Source organism: Brachionichthys hirsutus, chromosome 12 (assembly GCF_040956055.1).
Source record: "Brachionichthys hirsutus isolate HB-005 chromosome 12, CSIRO-AGI_Bhir_v1, whole genome shotgun sequence".
Taxonomy (NCBI): Eukaryota; Metazoa; Chordata; class Actinopteri; order Lophiiformes; family Brachionichthyidae; genus Brachionichthys; species Brachionichthys hirsutus.
Window position 1 is genome coordinate 8,109,235 of NC_090908.1, and position 18,081 is coordinate 8,127,315.

General features: G+C 41.8%; 1 protein-coding gene across 1 annotated transcript; it reads right to left on the bottom strand.

Moving 5' to 3' along the window:
- Window positions 1-12,531: 12,531 nt before the first annotated feature.
- On the bottom strand, window positions 12,532-17,138 carry arsh (arylsulfatase H). The gene is made up of 11 exons (XM_068746540.1): window positions 17,020-17,138; window positions 16,795-16,916; window positions 16,572-16,694; window positions 16,082-16,284; window positions 15,698-15,918; window positions 15,143-15,279; window positions 14,772-14,909; window positions 14,498-14,657; window positions 13,756-13,877; window positions 13,342-13,584; window positions 12,532-13,296 (listed from the first exon to the last, which is right to left on the bottom strand). The coding sequence occupies exons 1-11, from the start codon at window positions 17,136-17,138 to the stop codon at window positions 13,157-13,159; spliced, it is 1,728 nt and encodes a 575-aa protein (XP_068602641.1). The 3' UTR covers window positions 12,532-13,156.
- Between the last annotated feature and the right edge of the window lie 943 nt (window positions 17,139-18,081).

Genomic DNA, 18,081 nt, shown 5'->3' on the forward strand with positions numbered 1-18,081 from the left:
CCACATCCCCATGGCAGTTTCTTTTGGCGTCTGTCTTTGATGAATAGTTCAGCAAAGCAAAACGATCTATTGTTTGTTACACAGATTAGATGCATTTCTCAGTGAGCACAAATAAATGAATGTAATATCTGGCAGAACAACAACAGAACACTTTGGATGGTAGTTTACACTTTTATCCAGCCTTGACATTTTGCTGATTGACGCACAGATGATTCCTCCGCGTCCTTTCCTGATTGAGATAGAGGCATGCTAAGTTCCACAACCTTTTTAATTTAAAAACACCAACATATTGGAGGATGTTTGTTTTTTTTCAACCAGAACTATACAACTTGTAAAATGAGAGCAGTCAAAATGAGTTGTTCAGCATAAAATTGCTTAGAATTACTCTAATTACACCAAAAGGTATCATTTAGTTAACATACCGCGCTAACTAAACTGATGCATGCACGCGTGTGCATGAACTGTAAGCAGACAATGAGACTCTCTAGTCTACGTGGTCCATCTCACAAACATCTGATGGAACAGACGCTAGATTTATAATCCATTTGAATCAAGGCAGCCATTTGAGGCGGCACTGAACCCGTTGCATTTGGCAGCGTTCCTGTGAGCTAAATGTTCACAGCATGCTTACATCCTCACAATTACAACGTTAACAGGCGGAGGTTCTGCAGGTATACTAATTATCACGCTTACCATCTTTCCATGCATGAAGATGGAGGCAGATGTTTTGCTGCCATGAAACAAAATGCTGAACAAACACAGATTTTGATTTGATAATGTCCCTGCATGTGACGTTAAGGGGTCAGCAAAGCAAATATAATTAATCTAGTTAATATCGATTGAAAAGTGGCCTAAAAGGTCAAGCTCATGGTGGTGTAAAAGCAAAAGTGAGGTTATTAGAGTCAAAGCCAGTTGGATTTTACTGTCTGAGGACTATAAATATCGACACAAATGTCCATGCCAATCCATCCAATATGTCGTAGTTAGGATATTTGAGTTTGTGCTGAAAGGGAGGACCCACATACTCATATTGCCCTGCGTGAAGATGTATTCAAGAGTGTTTTATTGTGTGTACTCACTGCAATTGTGTGCATGGGGAGATGAATCTGCTAACATCAGGTTTTTGTGTGTGTGTGTGTGTGCATGTGTAAGTCAGCAAAGCAAAGGAGCTATGACTCAACGCACACCCGGTGGGTGATGTTAGTTTTTGCACCAAGATGTTTTTACATATGTGTGCAATTGTGGTGGTGTCATGTGTGAAAGAGGCCAAAAGTAAAGGATGATGATGATGACGATGACGATGATGATGATGACAATGATGGTGTGCAAGTAAATGTTTCAACTGACTCTTCTCCCTCACCATAGAGGCTCAGCAGAAACGTTTTAGTCCTGTAAATTACGACTTCAATTCGGATCACTTTAAACAAATCTTGTAGGAAACATATCCAATCATGAGATAAGGTTCATCTCATGAATCTGATTTGCTGCCAAACTGTAATCAAGAAGTAAACCTTTCCATCAAATGAAGTATCTCACCATAATCTAAGCCACAGGGAACATTCATCACTACAAACAAGGTTGTCATGTAAACACTGTCTTGCATCTTGACTCAATATTGATATATTTGCAAGAATAAAATAACCTCCACCAGAACATCGTGTAGGAGATTTAGGGCAGATAAGAACGAATAAAGGAAGGAGAGGAGCTGTGGAACAAAACAGAGGAAAAGATCATTTAATAAACAAATGGCCGAACAGAAGAAAGAAAGCAAGAAAGGGATAAGGGTTAAAGAGAGGAAGAGGGAAGAGAATGGGATGAAGACTTCAAAAACAGGAGGAAAAGGAGAGGAAATATCCCCTGAAGCACTGGGCTCATATTTAGACAGACAGACAGATGAGTCAGTCTGCCAGCTCTACTCACCAGAATGATTTAGATTCACCGGCTGCTGCCGACTTCAATATGCTGCTCAAACTAAGCATTCCTAAACATTTCAAGTTGGGAACATTCAAAATGCATACTCTTGCCTTCGGCTATACTGTGACAAAGTACACTTGTCACCGGGAGAATGACCTGAATATATTCTTCAAACTTTGACCCTCATTCCCATCGCTCCGGTTTGAATCCAAGCTAATTCCAAAACATTAAGACAATTCATAAAACATAAAAGGCAGAATAATGATACTATATTTAAGGTTTTATCTCATCAATGAAATGGAGTTTTAAAATACATTGGATAATATCAGAAGCATCAGGCAGTAACAGTAAGACGGTGGAAGGTTGATGCCTTTGTGAAACCTTTCAGCGGATGGGAACATTTGGTAAAGCCTTCAATTTGAAACTGATTGAGATCTGCATTCATTTAGTATTTGGTATGCTGGTTTTTGACTTCCAATCTCAACAGTGTAGTTTTATTTTGGACTATTGTGATGCGTTGTATTGTATTGTATTGTCAATGCATCCATGGCAATAATGGGATACTATTACATCTACAGTGAGAAAGAGAATTACTTTTTTTTTATTTTATTTTATCTGAGTCATGTCTGTCTCTGCAATCTGTTGTTATAGTAATTGAACAACAGCAAAATGCTTTCACTCTTTCCAGTCCTGTGAGCAATTTCAAAGACCAGCAGTTCATTTCAGGTGAAAAATCAATCATGAAATGAGATCATTTCATCGTTGCATTGCTCCTGCTTCTGAGGTGAGCGGGACTTTGAGCTCAGATGAGGAGAATAAACACCCCAGAACAAAATATAAGACATACACACAAAATCCCTGCAGAGCATAGGGCCCAAATTACAGTGCATGGAGAATCACTGTGATTTTTTTTTTACAGACAAGTACAGTAGAAATATGACAGATCTAACTAATATGTATTTCATTGAACATTTTTTCTCTTTTGATCTAATTTTTATTTGTATTATTATTATTATTATTATTATATGTATATATTGGCTGTACATCATGAAGAAGAACCTATATCTTGTATTTCCCGAAAGGATGACTCAGTTGAAAAACATTTCCTGCATTCGAGATCTGAGACTTTTCACCATTTTATGAAGCGTGCAGTGCAGCACAAAGTACTCACTTTATTTTATAAAGCATAGAATACAGCACCAGCACACACAGCCCAAGAGGAAAAAAGCTGTGACCACACTGTAAACAACGGCACCTAATTATGTATTTTTACATCCTACAGATTACTGTAGAATGAACATAGCATTACATGACAACACAAATGCAGAATTAAGATTTCTGGCCACACTCCGGTCAGACAATGAGTTCAAAATAATAATAATAATGCGTTGCTTTTATATAGCGCTTTTCTGGACACGCAAAGACGCTTTGAAAATGGCAAATATGCCCGTGTTGACATCAGTAGCTGCAAGCAGTGAGACATGTGTACTTACAGCTGGTGCACTGTCGTGCTAAACTAATTTCATGAGCAAAGATACGTGGCATGCGGGATGACAACATTCTACAATGTTTTTGCGGCATCTGCTTGTGCAAATGACTAACGAAATCACATTGTTTCATACGCTCAGAGTGAATTATTGTTTTCTCTGGTTTTCTAAAGAAACTGAATGACTCCAGTGAGATGAATCGGTTTTCATCCGCCTGAATGAGCAAGCACCATTGCCACACTCCACCCCGATGAAGCTTCCTTAGCTTATTTCAATCAGGATAGCAGATCTCATGAACACCACCCTTCTGTGCCTGGGTGTTGGGTTTACATTTCTCTATGCAGCCATTAGTTTGACAGAGGTTTGGCAAAACGTTATCATGGATGAAGTCATTTAAATAGAAATAGAGGAACAGAGGATGTGAGAGAGAGAGAGAGAGAGAGAGAGAGAGAGAGATACATGGGAATAGCAGAAGGAGAACTGCTATAAAGACATTGTATATGTGTGTGTGCGAGTGTGTGTGTGTGATAATTTCAAATGTTATTTTTAACTGAAACACAATAACCACTTGTGGCACGGTGGTGTAGTGGTTAGTGCTGTCGCCTCACAGCAAGAAGGTACCGGGTTCGATTTGTATGTTCTCTCCGAGACCGCGTGGGCTTCCTCCGAGATCCTCAGTTTCCTCCAACCACCAAAGGCATGCAATTCATTCGAATTGCTTATTCCAAATTGTCCACAGTGTATGAGTGTGTGGCCACGCGTCCACGGTGTTCCCCGCCTCTCACCCATAGCCGACTGCGATAGGCTCCAAAAGAGACCCGAGCAGTTCTGCTTAGCTGGTGATCTGTCACTGTCAGCCTGTCATCCTCCTGCTGTCGTTTTTTTTTAAACTGCTTCTCTTTTGTGGCTGTCGTTCAATCATCAGACACTCAGCACAGTTCTTGGTCGCCAAAACCGACAGTGTCTGGACTCCACAGGGGGATTTATCTTGCTCAGGACAGATGATCTTGACTCACAATCTGACTGAAGAGCCAAAGAAAAACGAATTATCATATATCATCTGCTACAGTTAATAACTATCGTTATTTCATTCACTTTTCTCTCTTGGCTGATATCTAGTTCAGCTAAACTGCCTCGCAACGATGTGTAAAACTGTACAATGAATGACACGTGAAAAACAAGCCCAAGAAAAGATAAGAATAATTTCTTGGCATAGTAACAAACCCTTTAAAACCGCTCCGTGAGCGCTGTGCGAAGAAGCAAACTGATGTTATCTTATAGCTGTTCACAATTAGCCTATAATGAGTTCTTCCTTATTGAACTACACGTCTTCTCTGTTTTCATTTAACACTTGTATTTCTATTATACACTCTCTCTCTCACACACACACACACACGCACACACACACACATCGACTGCGAGTCTGGCAGCGCTGCTCTTATGCACTGGACCAAAAAAACAGATCAGTGACCGAATGTCGTAAATTCAGTAATGGCTTTACCGAATGTGAAAAGGCTGAGGTGTTTTGGCTTTGGATAAAACATAAAATCGTACATAACCATAATCGTTCCATAACCTTATTGGCTCTCCTTAGAATGACAACACATTTAAGAAGATAGTTGGTGACACATTTCATTTAATACAAAATGTTTTATATTATAATAATACTACTAAAACAGAGACTCCTTTAGTACCATAAACCTATAATGTTCAAAGACCAAAGACATTCAATGTGAATACACAAACAGTGATTCACACCGGGTGGCATCGTCCTTCACTATTACGAACGTTCATTACAGCTGTGGCACTTCAGAGAAAGCAGGGCATTCGTGGTTTAGTTAAGAGACATGCCGAATCATGAAAACAGGAATCTGCCAGACTACATACAAGTATAATGAGGGGATGACAAACAAGTGACACACGGAAGAGGCAGATCAGATATCCCAGTGGAGAAAACTTAAAGGTGAAGACAGGTGATCAGCACAAAGGATGAGAAACAAGAATCACAAAGAGAAGGAGAAAGTAAAGATGTAAACTGAACATGAGCAGGGCAGCGTAGATGAGAACTGCACGGTCTGGAAGTCTAAAGCAAAATATGTGGAGAAAATAAACGTTAGAACAATGAGAAGAACCCTAAAAAGTAGGAACAACTAATTAGGACCACTGAGTTAATTTCATATTCATCCATTCATTTTCTACCACAGGAGTTGCTGGAGCCGATCCCAGTTTGCTACAGGCGAGAGGCGGGGTACACCCCGAATGTATCGCCAGCGTATTGCGGGGCCACACAGAGACAAACAACCACTCGCGCGGAGTAACTGGAGTACCCGGAGTACCTGGGGAAAACCCACGCGGACAAGGGGAGAACATACAAACGCCGCACAGATAGGATTCGAACCCGGTACCTTCTTGCTGTCAGGCCACCGTACCGCTAATTAATAATTGTGCTAATGAATATTCACTTTCTAATCAAGTTTGAACTGAAAATAGTCCCAATAAGTAGGATTCAATTATTAGGAATTTAGAGATGAGAGAAGACACAGAGAAGACACAGATAATACACAGAGAAGACACAGAGAAGACACAGAGAAGACACAGAGAAGACACAGAGAAGACACAGCGAAGACACAGAGAAGACACAGAGAAGACACAGCAAAGACACAGAGAAGACACAGAGAAGACACAGCGAAGACACAGAGAATACACAGAGAAGACACAGAGAATACACAGAGAATACACAGAGAAGACACAGCGAAGACACAGAGAATACACAGCGAAGACACAGAGAAGACACAGAGAAGACACAAGGAAGACACAGAGAATACACAGAGAAGACACAGCGAAAACACAGAGAAGACACAGTGAAAACACAGAGAAGACACAGAGAAGACTATTCGGCTAACTTACGGTAGGTAGGCTATGCTTCGAAATTGCCTGAGGAGAAAAAAAAGGATGGCCTCCACGTGTTTGACGATAGTAACAGAACGATGTCAGTGACACCATTCCTATCATCCCTCTGTTCTCCTACATTCTTCTTTTCCTCATTTCCCCTACTCATTGGTTCTCCCACTCCACCCTTCATCTTTTTCTCATCTCGTCCTGGAATCCTCATCATCGTTCATTCCTTCCAACAGTACCTCAGCATCTTGCCTGCCGTCTCCCTATAAATTTTTTTTTCCCCCTACAATTTCTAACCTGCTATTTGGCCTTAATTAAACCCGCAGTGTCAAATGTAATAAAGTAACATCTGTTCCATTAAAGCCTTTTCTAAATGAGTTCAAAATCACTATGTGTTTTGCAATATCCTAGAGTACTTGAATCTGGTGTCATGGGGACTTTAGTAGTGATACGTTTCACGTCAAACAGAGCTGAAGGAGGAAGCAAAATGGCAGAGCGTATGGGATCAAAAGCATATAGTGTTTGTGAAATGACTGTCAAAATAGTGGGACAAAAGTTCCACACATTTGCATTGCATTTGCATTGTTTATATTATATATATATACTGTACATATTGTTGTGAAAGTTCACATGCACGTCACATGAGCTACCTCACAGTGTAATTCACACACATTTAAAAGTCCAATATCATACTGCTATTAACAATTTTATATTTAAAGTTATTTGCCTGAAACACAACCTGGATCTATTTGTATGGGCGTGGCTTAGAATTTAAATGAGTTAGCACTGGCCATGCCTCTTTACAAAGGCGGGTGTGGCTTGGGCTTGTTGGTGTTTTCCACATGGGTGTGTTTATTTGTTTGTGTACAGAGTAAACTCTGAGCTCCCATGTCCTCTATGATGTTGTGGTTGGCTTCAAATCTGCAAGGTGCTTCACAGGAAATAGGAGCAGCAAGTCAAAAGAGATGTTTGTTCATGTCTGGGAAATCTGTAGAGACCCCCCCCCCCACACACACACACACACCCACACACACACACACTCACACACATCAGAGAAGTGCCTCTATGCACCGTAGTCATTGGATTACAGCTCCTCTCTATTTTCCCTTTTAAAATTCCATTTCTCTTCTTCCACCTCTTCCCTCTGTGGCTATATCCCCCTCTTGGGCTTGCATCAAAACAGTCCTTCCTTTGCTTTATCATCCCGTCCTCTTCTGGGCCACAGGCCTTCTCTCCATTCAAAGACGTCTCCCCTCGTCTCTCCTTCTCCCTCACATCAATATCCCTCAATCTCTCCCTCTCCCAGTAAACAAAGTGACCTTTCACTCTGCTGTCCCCGATGTGCCTCCAGACTCCATGCCAGCTCTCCCGCTCTCCTGTGGGTAAGCGTGACCCACGCTTCGATCATCCTCTTGTCAGTTTGTCATTATTATGCCCTCTGAACCACTCTCCATTCTTCTCTCATCTTCACTGTGTCTCTCTCTATCTATCCCTCAGTTTGACTTGCACTCCTCTTCTGATTTCTCCAGGGGTGACAAATATTTGCATCAGTCTTCAACCATCTCTCCAGAAGGCCTCCTCTCATTCTCCAGTCTCTCTCTTTTTGCTTCAGGATAACTTGTCCCTCTCCAAACATCCATCCCATGTCCGGACTTTTACTTCCTCTGGACAAAATGACCAACGCATCTTCACAATTTGGCCAAAAGTTAATCGGACAGTCAAACCTTACACCCATACAGAATGTCCTGTTGGAAAATCTCATTCCAAACTATTAGCGTTAATCGGCTGCCATTATCAATACCCAATCCCCTGGGAAAGGCTTTCGTTTTTTGGAACCTGGCTGCAGAAATGTGTTCCCCTTCACCAACCAGTGGAGTAATGAGGATGGGCCACACCAGGCCCTCCAAACCACCAAAAACAAAACCAACACTTCATTATTTACCTGCACGAAGGCATTGTTCGAAAAAGGGTCAAACTACTGTATTCTCAGGAAGTTACTCTATATTGTAAGGAACACTATTCAATGCAGCAACACTGATTGCAGAACTACTCAATAAAAAAAAGAAAATTACTAGTATCAATAAATTATTACTGTAAGATAAGACTTTATAGATCAGGTATATATATTCAGAAATATATTTATTGTGTGTTAGCAACATTGAAAAACTGCAATGCCATAGTAGTACCAAAAATAAGAAGTATTCATTACAATCTCATGAGGATGCTGTGTAATACTTCAATGTCGTAGTCGGACTAAGTGGAGCGAATTGGAAATACTTTATTTATGTCCAAGTATATACACCTGATCTATGAAGTCTTATCTTACAGTATACATCTGAATTGATAATACATCTCAAACTATTGATTGGTTATGTTTTATAACATTGATTAGAATTTGCAAAGTAACAAGTAACTTAATTTTTCCCATGAATTCCACCCATCATTTCCTTTTGCAGACAAGATGATTGAGGCCGTCTCGTCTGCCTTGCGGGTCGCGGGTGTTGCTGGAGCCTATCCCAGATAACTATGGGTGAGAGGCGGGGCACACCCCGGATGCATCGCCAGCACATCGCGGGGTCTATCCTGTGAGTCCTGTGCAGTGAAAACAACATTTGGTAACTGCATGAAAAGCAGTTTTAGGACCAGAAATATGTCTATACTACAGACAGATATATAGAAATATTGTGTCTTTCTCCTGTTTGTATTTTAGGTAATAGACCTCCTTCCGCCTCCCCCATGCGCCCCAATGGGCACCTCCTCTCCCCCGTTAAATGTGTAAGAAGGATCCTTCCTTCTGTCACGGCTCACCTTTAATCATCCTCTAACCGCAGAGGAAAGGTTATGCTCAGCGTCGTTAATATATTTCATCTCCTTCACTCTTCAGCGCGTCTCCTCTTTTCTTTTCTCCCTCAATCATTAGTGCTTTTCTCAGTTTCACCTCCTGTTCATCTTGCTGTCATTCTTACAGGAAATAGTGTAAGAATGACAGTGTCTGTTTGTCTTCCCCTCCTGTAATTCTTCAATGAAGATAAAAAGAGTTGCTGTTCAGGTTACCTGAGTCGTGTTTGTCACACCTCAAGTATTTGTCCTAATGCTACGTATGCCTGCATTCTCCTTTCCTATATGATTTGGCCCATCACATATCTGCCTTAATTCCCTCCCACACTGTTCATTCCACAATATTTCCATTATTCAATCCTGCTCTATGCCCTGTGCTTGAAACCAACTTAGACATATATATAGTCCAAACTAGTTTCATTTATATTAGTGTCAATGGCACAAGAAGTTAGTTCAGTACTGAGAGATTGGGTGCTTTTACTATGAGAAAGATGGGTTTTCTTTTTTATATTGCTGTTTATTGTTTTTCGAAGCTGAAAATGTTTTGTGAAGGGGGAAGGAAGCCGGAGAACCCGGAGAGGACCCACGCAGAAATGGGAAGAACGTGCAAACTCGGCACAGAAAGGAATCAAACCCAGTACCTTCTTGCTGTGAGACAACAGCACACCCCCACCGTTTTAACCATTTTTATACGTATACAAATTGTTAATAAGAGCATTTTGGACTTGAACTTTGAGGCAGCGTTTGTGAAACACTGGTGATTATTGCCACAATAAAATGCATGCTCATGTCTTTTGTGAACATGAGATGTGATGCATTTCACTCATCCTAACGTTGGCCGCGTTAACTCATGAGTTTGTGTGTTCGTGCGACTTTGTATTTAGGTTGATGGGGTGCAGCGGGTCCTCCTTCAAAAGACCGGAGAGATGTTGCTCTCAAGCACCAAAGTGAAAAACAGAGTTTGGATCCAAGTTCTCACAGTTAAAGAGGTAGAAGGATGGGCGGAGAGCTTACAGTAAGTGCAGCTACAATTGTCCCATTAGCCTAGTTACATAGCTATCTGCTGCTCATCAAACCCCACCTCACTAAATACTTCCTGCCACCAAAGCGAAGCTGAACATTTGGAGGGTGTGCAACATTTGTGAGTGTGTGTGTGAAATTGCACTACAGTAGTCACTATTAAGCGACTCTATAGCATTTAGAAATTGTGTGTGGAGGCTGAACATCTAAGTACTGAGTACAGATGTATGGTGTGTGTGTGTGTGTGTGTGTATGCCGGCGTGCTCTGTTTGCAGTAAGCAGAGTCCTCTGTGTGTGCGGTGATTTTGGCCCTGTGGCAAATAGTCAATCCATCAATACGATAACACACAAACACAAAAAAAAACAATTCCACGGCAGGTTTCAGTTATCATGAGAATGAGATATGCATTTATATTTAAGAGCAAAGTAAAGACATCAAGAGACTGAGAGCGGCTTAGCGCTCCTATCTTTGGTTGCGTGTAGCGAACGTTCTCCAGCAGGGATAACATTTCATCTCCCACAGTAACAATATGCCCGACTGCTGGAAACACACATACATTCTCACACTCATAGGATGCAGCCTCATGACTATGCAGCATCACATGCAAGTAGATCATCTTCTCTTTAATTAACATTTAGTATGTCATGCTGCACATGTACATACATGCTGACAGCGGCAAAAACACCCCTCACACTGACTTAAAACTCTCATTCATTGACTAACCTGCCTTAGACTCTCTCTCTCTCTCTCTCTCCATCATGCACATTGTCCATGCCCCCTCATTTGTGATATGTGTGTTACATGTGTGTGTAATTGTTGTGTTGCCACTATTCTATTGTGGCAGGTGAGACCGCCTTCAACAATGAGTTTGAATAAATGAAGAGAAGCAGATAAAGGCAGTTAGAATTGACTGATGGAGCAATAATGGTCTAATCCTTGAACTGGCTGGTTGGGAAAGTTAAACAGTGCACTTCTGCAGAAACTTCCCATCTGTGAAATCATTTTCCTGTTTCGCTGCTTTTAACACTGTGATGTGTGTTTTCCTTCTTATTTTGCTCCCTAGTCATGTAGCCCATGGCATTTCGACCCACCTACGACAATGCTGGCTTTAATATTGAGGAAATGATAAAAGGCATTAGAGGGCAAGGATTGCACGCCATGTTGGACTGCAGACGGTAATGCGATGTGAAGGCATTACTACAGAGGTCCGTTGTGGCTTCAACAAACCTTCCAGAATAGTTTTATGTCTAATGACTCATTGTCGTGTGTATAAGGTTTTCGTTTCTTCCCAACTGAGCTTGAACGTCTTCTTTCAGTGACAGTTAGAGATAAAAGTAGGACAGGAAACAGAGCGGTTAAGTTTGAAGAAAGAAATCACCATTTCAATATTTTGTTGATCGGATGCTAAATGCAACAAAAAATATTGCTATTATCAATTACGGTATGTTTTCATGTACTTATAATGTTGAAAATGATTTAAAAAGTGATGCGGAATTTAATTGGCCTGAGATGGACCTCTACAGGAAATTTCGTGGCAATCAGTTGACAACTTTAAGAAAAATCTTGCAGAAAAGGTGTGGGAGAACATATGACCTCCTCCAGCTCCTGTTGGCAGCGGTTACAATGCGGCCACAGCTTCTTAGCTATTAGCGTTGTTGTACAGGCGGGCTGTCCTCGCTCTCCCACACTGTTCCCTTATCGTTCCAGGCTTGTGTTTCTTATGTGAGTAAAATAGAGGGTTGTAAAAATGCTTTGTGGCCGTTCCTGACACGCTGACCATTACAGAAAACCCCAGACATGTTCTAAGCGTGTTCTAAGCGTGCACAGGCCTTTCATGTGCACATGGTTATGTGTGACATGATGCACAGCCAGTAGCCATTCTGTCCTACTGGCCAGCCTTAATTTTGATGTACAGCCAAATGTTGCTCTTTATGGTTGACTGCATGATTTAGAGCTCGACTCATAATGGAGTAGCGGCTGGAATGGACTTACTTAGTATACGGGTCTCAGCTGGAGGGAGAGAAGTAAACACTACAACCACAATACCAGCGATTACACTGTTGATGATGACCAAATTTCACCCTTCACTTGCAGATGCAAGAGAAATTTCTGGAGGGAGAGGAGAAGGACGAGGACGAGGAAGAGGAAGGAGAGCAGTTATGAGCAGCCGCTTAGCAAACTTGGATATTTTGACAGCCAGCCAATGCCGGAGGGAGACAGTGAGAGTGTGGAGGATGATGATAATCAATGATGATCACATCGATCATGGAGAATCTCACATGGTGTTTCAGGTCTTTTATTACTGTGCAGCCACAGTGTCCACCCTGCCTCGCTTGCAGCTGACCTTGTGCTCTGACATTCCTAAAGGGCAATTTTCTAGATGAAAATATACTAAATGGTTTCCAAATAGATTTGGATGAAAAAGAAGGGGGGAAAGGAGGACATGAGGAAAAGGGAGCAGCAGAAAAATAAAATGACTGGCATGACTGTACTTGTACTGCTCTAACATTCTATCTAATAAATATATTGATCATCATCATGAGTTTTCCTGATTTTTCTGGCTACGACCAAAACGCAGACTTCAAGCGAATTACAACATGACTTACAACAATATGAAAAATATGTGTACCTGATTGCATATGAAATACACATAATCCTTGTACTGAAGAATAACACATATACAGAATAACAACCCACAGTGACAGAACTGAGACAGACTCCCACTCCCACGTAAACACGGTCTGATTCTGCCATCTGGTGGCAGATGACATGAACTACTATCAAATCTATTTTCGCTCCTTGACTGGAATGTTTTACCAGCTTGAATAATAATCTAATTTATTAAGCACCCTTCAAAGCCAAACTGCTTCTCACACAAATATATTTGTAACAGAAAAAGCCATTTGATTAAAGTGAGCTCATAAGAAGCTTCTAGGTCAGGGATAAACTCATGAATGCTCGACTCCAAACGTCTACCACGAAATTGCATCATAATCATCTAAAATTCTGAGGTTCTTTCTGAAATATCTGTCATGTTTTCTTTGCAGCCACAAAATGGAAATGTCCCACAGCAAGGCTGAAGCCAAGGCCTCCATAGAATCTTGTCCAGTGTCATTTGGCTTTCAACGGTCGCCGCACCTGCAGTAGGCTGCGAATGGCCATCATCCGCCGCCGCCTCATTACTGAGGGTGATTTCATGTTTCTCCACAGCTCTGGCAGTACGCTGAAGGATTTCAGAGTACCGTGGCTCAGTATCTGATGTCAGTGGAAGGGACTCCGAGGGATCGTGGAAAATGTCATACAGCAGTGGCGGATTGTGGTGTGTTTGATCTCCATGACACAAACACATGACAGTATCATAGCATCCAATGGCTCCAGGCGGAGAAAACTTGGGAGTGACAAAGTGCACTTTGTAGACAGAGTCACCTGGATAAAAAAACACAAAGTCATTTTTGTACTGAAACATGAAACTGAAACTCAGTTTAAGGCAAAACATTTGCATATTTCACCTTCATTTTCAGCATGAAATAATTCTGTGTCACCAAATTTAACAGAACCATGAACACACACACAGCTCTATTTTCGGGTAGAACGTACTTCCAGGTGGGTGCCAGCGCACTGCATTCAGCTTGACTCCACAGTAGTGGAACAGGAATTCATGCTCTGATCGCTCTACCTTGCCCTCCAGCAGCGGCATGAGGTTGTAGCCATCCAAATGTCTGGGAGAAGATAACAATTTAGAGGCAGAAGATGGGAACAGGTTGATGGCGAAATGCAAAAAATGATTTAAAATCAGAGGACAGGTGATTACCACTATGACATCACTTGCAGAGATTCTAGACTTTTTACATTTTCTTTATGATACACAGTCTCAAACATAATTAGTTTATGCTTTTTAAATTGGATTCTTTGCATCAGGAGCTATGATAAAGTACTAAATGATTGCCTCCTTGCATTAGATAAACTATTTCCCAAATGCCAGCCTATTCCGAGGAGGTACTTCAGCTGGAGCCTATCCCAGCTTGCTATGGGCGAGAGGTGGGGTACAGCCCGGATGCTTCGCGGGTGTAAATTAAATTACGAGGGGAATGAGCTGCTTGGCGGAGGTCTGAGCTCTCTGAGTGCTTTCCTCGTTATCTATTCTCATTTATTTCCATCTGTGTAATCTATGTTTGTGAATTCCCCATGTCTTTCTATTTGTAAATCTATTTCTGGATACTGGAACTCAATGTTTGAGGGTCTCTGTGCTGTTTCTGTAATTTAGTTATAATTACTTGATTTTAGCTGAGAAACTCTTTTGTGTATTAGAAGCGCGCACAATACACATAGCAGATATTACCTGTCTGGTTGTGTGTCCTTGGCCAAATGTTTCAGTGTTGGATACAGGTCCATGAGACTGGTGGGTTCGTCCACTACTCTTCCTGCAGCCAGTCTGCCTGGCCAGCGGAAAATGCCTGGCACCCTGATCCCGCCCTCCCATCCTCCCATGAATTTTCCACCTGTAGATGAGAAAATGAAGCAACACAATCATTACAATTTTGGTTTTGAGACTTCAAAAATAGACCAACACACGGAGGCCTGCTAAAGGAATAAGGGGTGAGAGTTAAAGTGACCTTTATAGATTCCGTTCCAACCTCCCGTCTGACCAATCTCCGAATCAGACAACTCTAGATGTCCACCGTGGTCCGAGGTAAAGTACATCAGAGTATTGTTGGTGAGGCCGAGGGAATCCACCATGTCTGTTACTTTGCCTAGGAAGCACAAGGGTAAAGCATTAGAGCAACGAGCATATTGACAAAAAACGAAAACCATTTAATTTGTGCTGTTGACATACCACACTACTAGAAAATGTATGAGCCAATATTGTAGCAGTAATGATGAGTTACTGGCCGACCAAACCAGTTTACCTCAAACCACAAGCCAGTATGAAAGACATCACGCTGCATGACAATACAAGCATATCAGCTTTACAGCCCTCGCTCACCGATCATCCAGTCCATTTCCTTAAGGTTGTCACCATAGCGACCATGGCGACTTTTGCCAGCAAAGGCAGGGTTTTTAAAGAGTGGAGTGTGGATGTGGACCAAAGAGAAGAAGAGGAGGAACGGACGATCGGCATTACTGAAAAGAAGAGTAGAGGACAGCAGCAGGAAGAAGTCGAGTCAGAAACTCCAGTCAGGTTTAAATTACAAATGTAATTATTAAAATGATTAAAACAACCTAGCTTTATTATAAGTACCACAAACTGGGTGATGAAGTCTGAGAAAACTGAGAGATGGGCTACACATCATGGATGTTTTTATACAGTATATTTTTACATTAACAAAAGTTGCATCGTATTTTTCCGCAGACATTTCAAAATAAAATCACAAAGCCAACCAACCAGCTGCATGCAAGCTATGAAACAGGAGCGATTGTCACCTGACAGTTTAATTTCACACATGCTGGCTCTGGCATGAAAACTCCTCTGATTAGAAGGCAAACACTTCCCTCAAAGTCAAACATAATTAAACTTGCTCCTTTGCTCCTGCCTTATTACCTCTTAATGAAATTCATAGACTCATCCAGAAGCCTCTGCGGAACCGTCTCGATTGTAAACGGCTGTTCGATCACCTCGTGGTTCCTCATGATGATGCAGTTCCACATCCGCAGCCATTTAAATGGTATATACCAGACGGCGGTTCCAAGGACAATGAAAATGAAAAGCGCTATCAGGAGCGACGGGCTGATTGAGAAAAGGCCAAGCACACGGAGACATACCTGGAAACGTGCAGACCCAGTGAGTATTGACAAATACGCAGAACTACTGTACACTGGTGGATAGATTTTCACTGACGTTTCATATGTAATAAGTGCCCTAAACAGCAACATGCACATGGAAATCCTGTTAGAAACGTCTTGATATATACAATATCACCATTACCAACGTGATGAATCCGATTCCAAGCAACATGGAGAGATGTTGGAACGATTCCTGGGTGCCTGGCATTATAGGAGATTCTTCTCCAGGCAGACAATCATCGAAAAGGGTGAAAGGCAAGCCGTAGAAGTAGCTGAAGCCGTGACGGTTAGGATGGTGGCAGTGGTCTCCTCGGTGTTCACAGCTGACACCTAAGTGCCACTTGCCTTTAAAGACACAGAAAGAGATCCATCCTTCTTACTTGTACCAAACAGCATATCTCATGCCAAAGCCCTTTTGGTTTTTATATGCTGCCAACAGGTTAAATGCCCCCCCCCCCCCTGCCATCCTTTCTAAAAACATGCAGCACAGAAATATCTAGACTATTCTGGATACAATCAACTAGAACATGTAACCTCCTGAACATCTAACCTGCCGCTGTCTCTTCTCTTCTCTTTTGCCTGCTGAAAGGTAGACTGGTAGGTGAATAAAGGGCAACATCTCGCAATCTCACCGACTAGGCCAGTGGTGTATCCTTGCCGCTGCAGCCTCTTGGGAAAGGTGGTCTCACTTGGTGGAAGCCCCCCCGAACCTCCAAGGAAGAGTAGCACCGGCGCTATGCCCACGCTGTCCATCCCTGGTCAGCAGCCAGACACGTGGAAGAATGAATAAACACTGTCGCTCATTGCTGTAAAATGATGTGAAACTGCCCAATAATATTCAGGGGTATCTGTTACCTGAGCGGAGGGCGTAGCGCCCTGTCATAAAAGCTGCCCGGCTTGGAGAGCAGAGCGGAGCAGCTGCAATGTGCTGAGTCAGCTTTACACCTTCTGATGCAAGCCTGTCAATGTTAGGAGTCCTGCAGGGGCATATTAATATCAAGTTCTAGTATAGACCAGTAGACCAGGGCATGGCTCGACTGCATTGTGCAGAATACAAGCAGGCGGTGTGTAGAGACTGGCCTGATGGTGTTGTTACCATAGCATCCCACATCACCGATTCCCAAGTCATCCACCATCATCAGGACAAAGTTGGGCTTCCTGTCCATTTGCTCCGCGCTGGTAAGGCTCAGCGCTAACATGAGCAGTGAGAGATGAAAACGTGCCAATGGGAAGGACCTTTGGGTGACAGAGTAAAGGATGAGGATGTGGAATAAGATAATTTTGGCAATTTAATTTGATATGACAAAAAAAAATTAATCACGAGTTGACTGACCATTAACAATTTTCAAAATCAATGTACCATATCCTTAATCAAGTAATATGCATTTGAGGTACACCTTTACACGAGCATTTCCATCTCATGAGGTCTCGTTAATTCTTCTCAACTACAGAGGGAAGTATTTTACTTTTTACTGTCCTACATTAGTTTGGATTCCTCAGGTTCGTTTTCAGAACACAAGTTTTCATAACTTTTCTCCTCCAGATTTGCGACAGATTAAATGTGAAATGTTTCTGATTCATGTTAGGTTGATCTGATGGGGGGGTTGGGGTTAGGGCTAGGGTTACTGTATGAAATGACATATAAAGAGTCATATTTTAACAAAACCCCAAAAGCAGTCACATTGGTCCCTTAATTTGTCCCTCAAAATAAATGAATACATTTCAAACGTGTATTTGTATAAGCTTCTTTTTACCCAGTATTAAAAAACCATTTTCATCTTTGTAACTCAGCCGGCAGTGGATCTCAGACCCTGAAACAAACTTGAAGATATACTAAACTAAACATTTCATTGAACAAATACAATAACATTTTAATCATCCTTAAATCGATGGATGCATTGGTCTATACAGGCCACGGCAAACGCTGAATGTCAGAATCAGTTTCATGGCCACTAGATTTGACTTGTCCCTTATCAGCAGTCACACAAAAATGTGAAGAATCTGTTTGTCTTTTTGCGCGTCTTCATAAACTGTTCCTTTAAATCTACTTCACACTTGGGATGCCAGATGGTGGGAGCCTGTAAGGATGAAACGTCTCAACTTTGGTGCAATTCAGTTGTCAATACTCTTAAGTTGCCAACC

Bases quoted from the DNA above. Each gene is read 5' to 3' on its own strand.
- arsh (XM_068746540.1), bottom strand. From the start codon at position 17,138: ATGTTAGCGCTGAGCCTTACCAGCGCGGAGCAAATGGACAGGAAGCCC. The intron at 13,585-13,755 runs GTACGTTCTACC...TTTTTTATCCAG, and splicing joins GCGCTGGCACCCACCTGGAA to GTGACTCTGTCTACAAAGTG. The intron at 13,297-13,341 runs GTAATGAGGCGG...AGCCTACTGCAG, and splicing joins GAAACATGAAATCACCCTCA to GTGCGGCGACCGTTGAAAGC.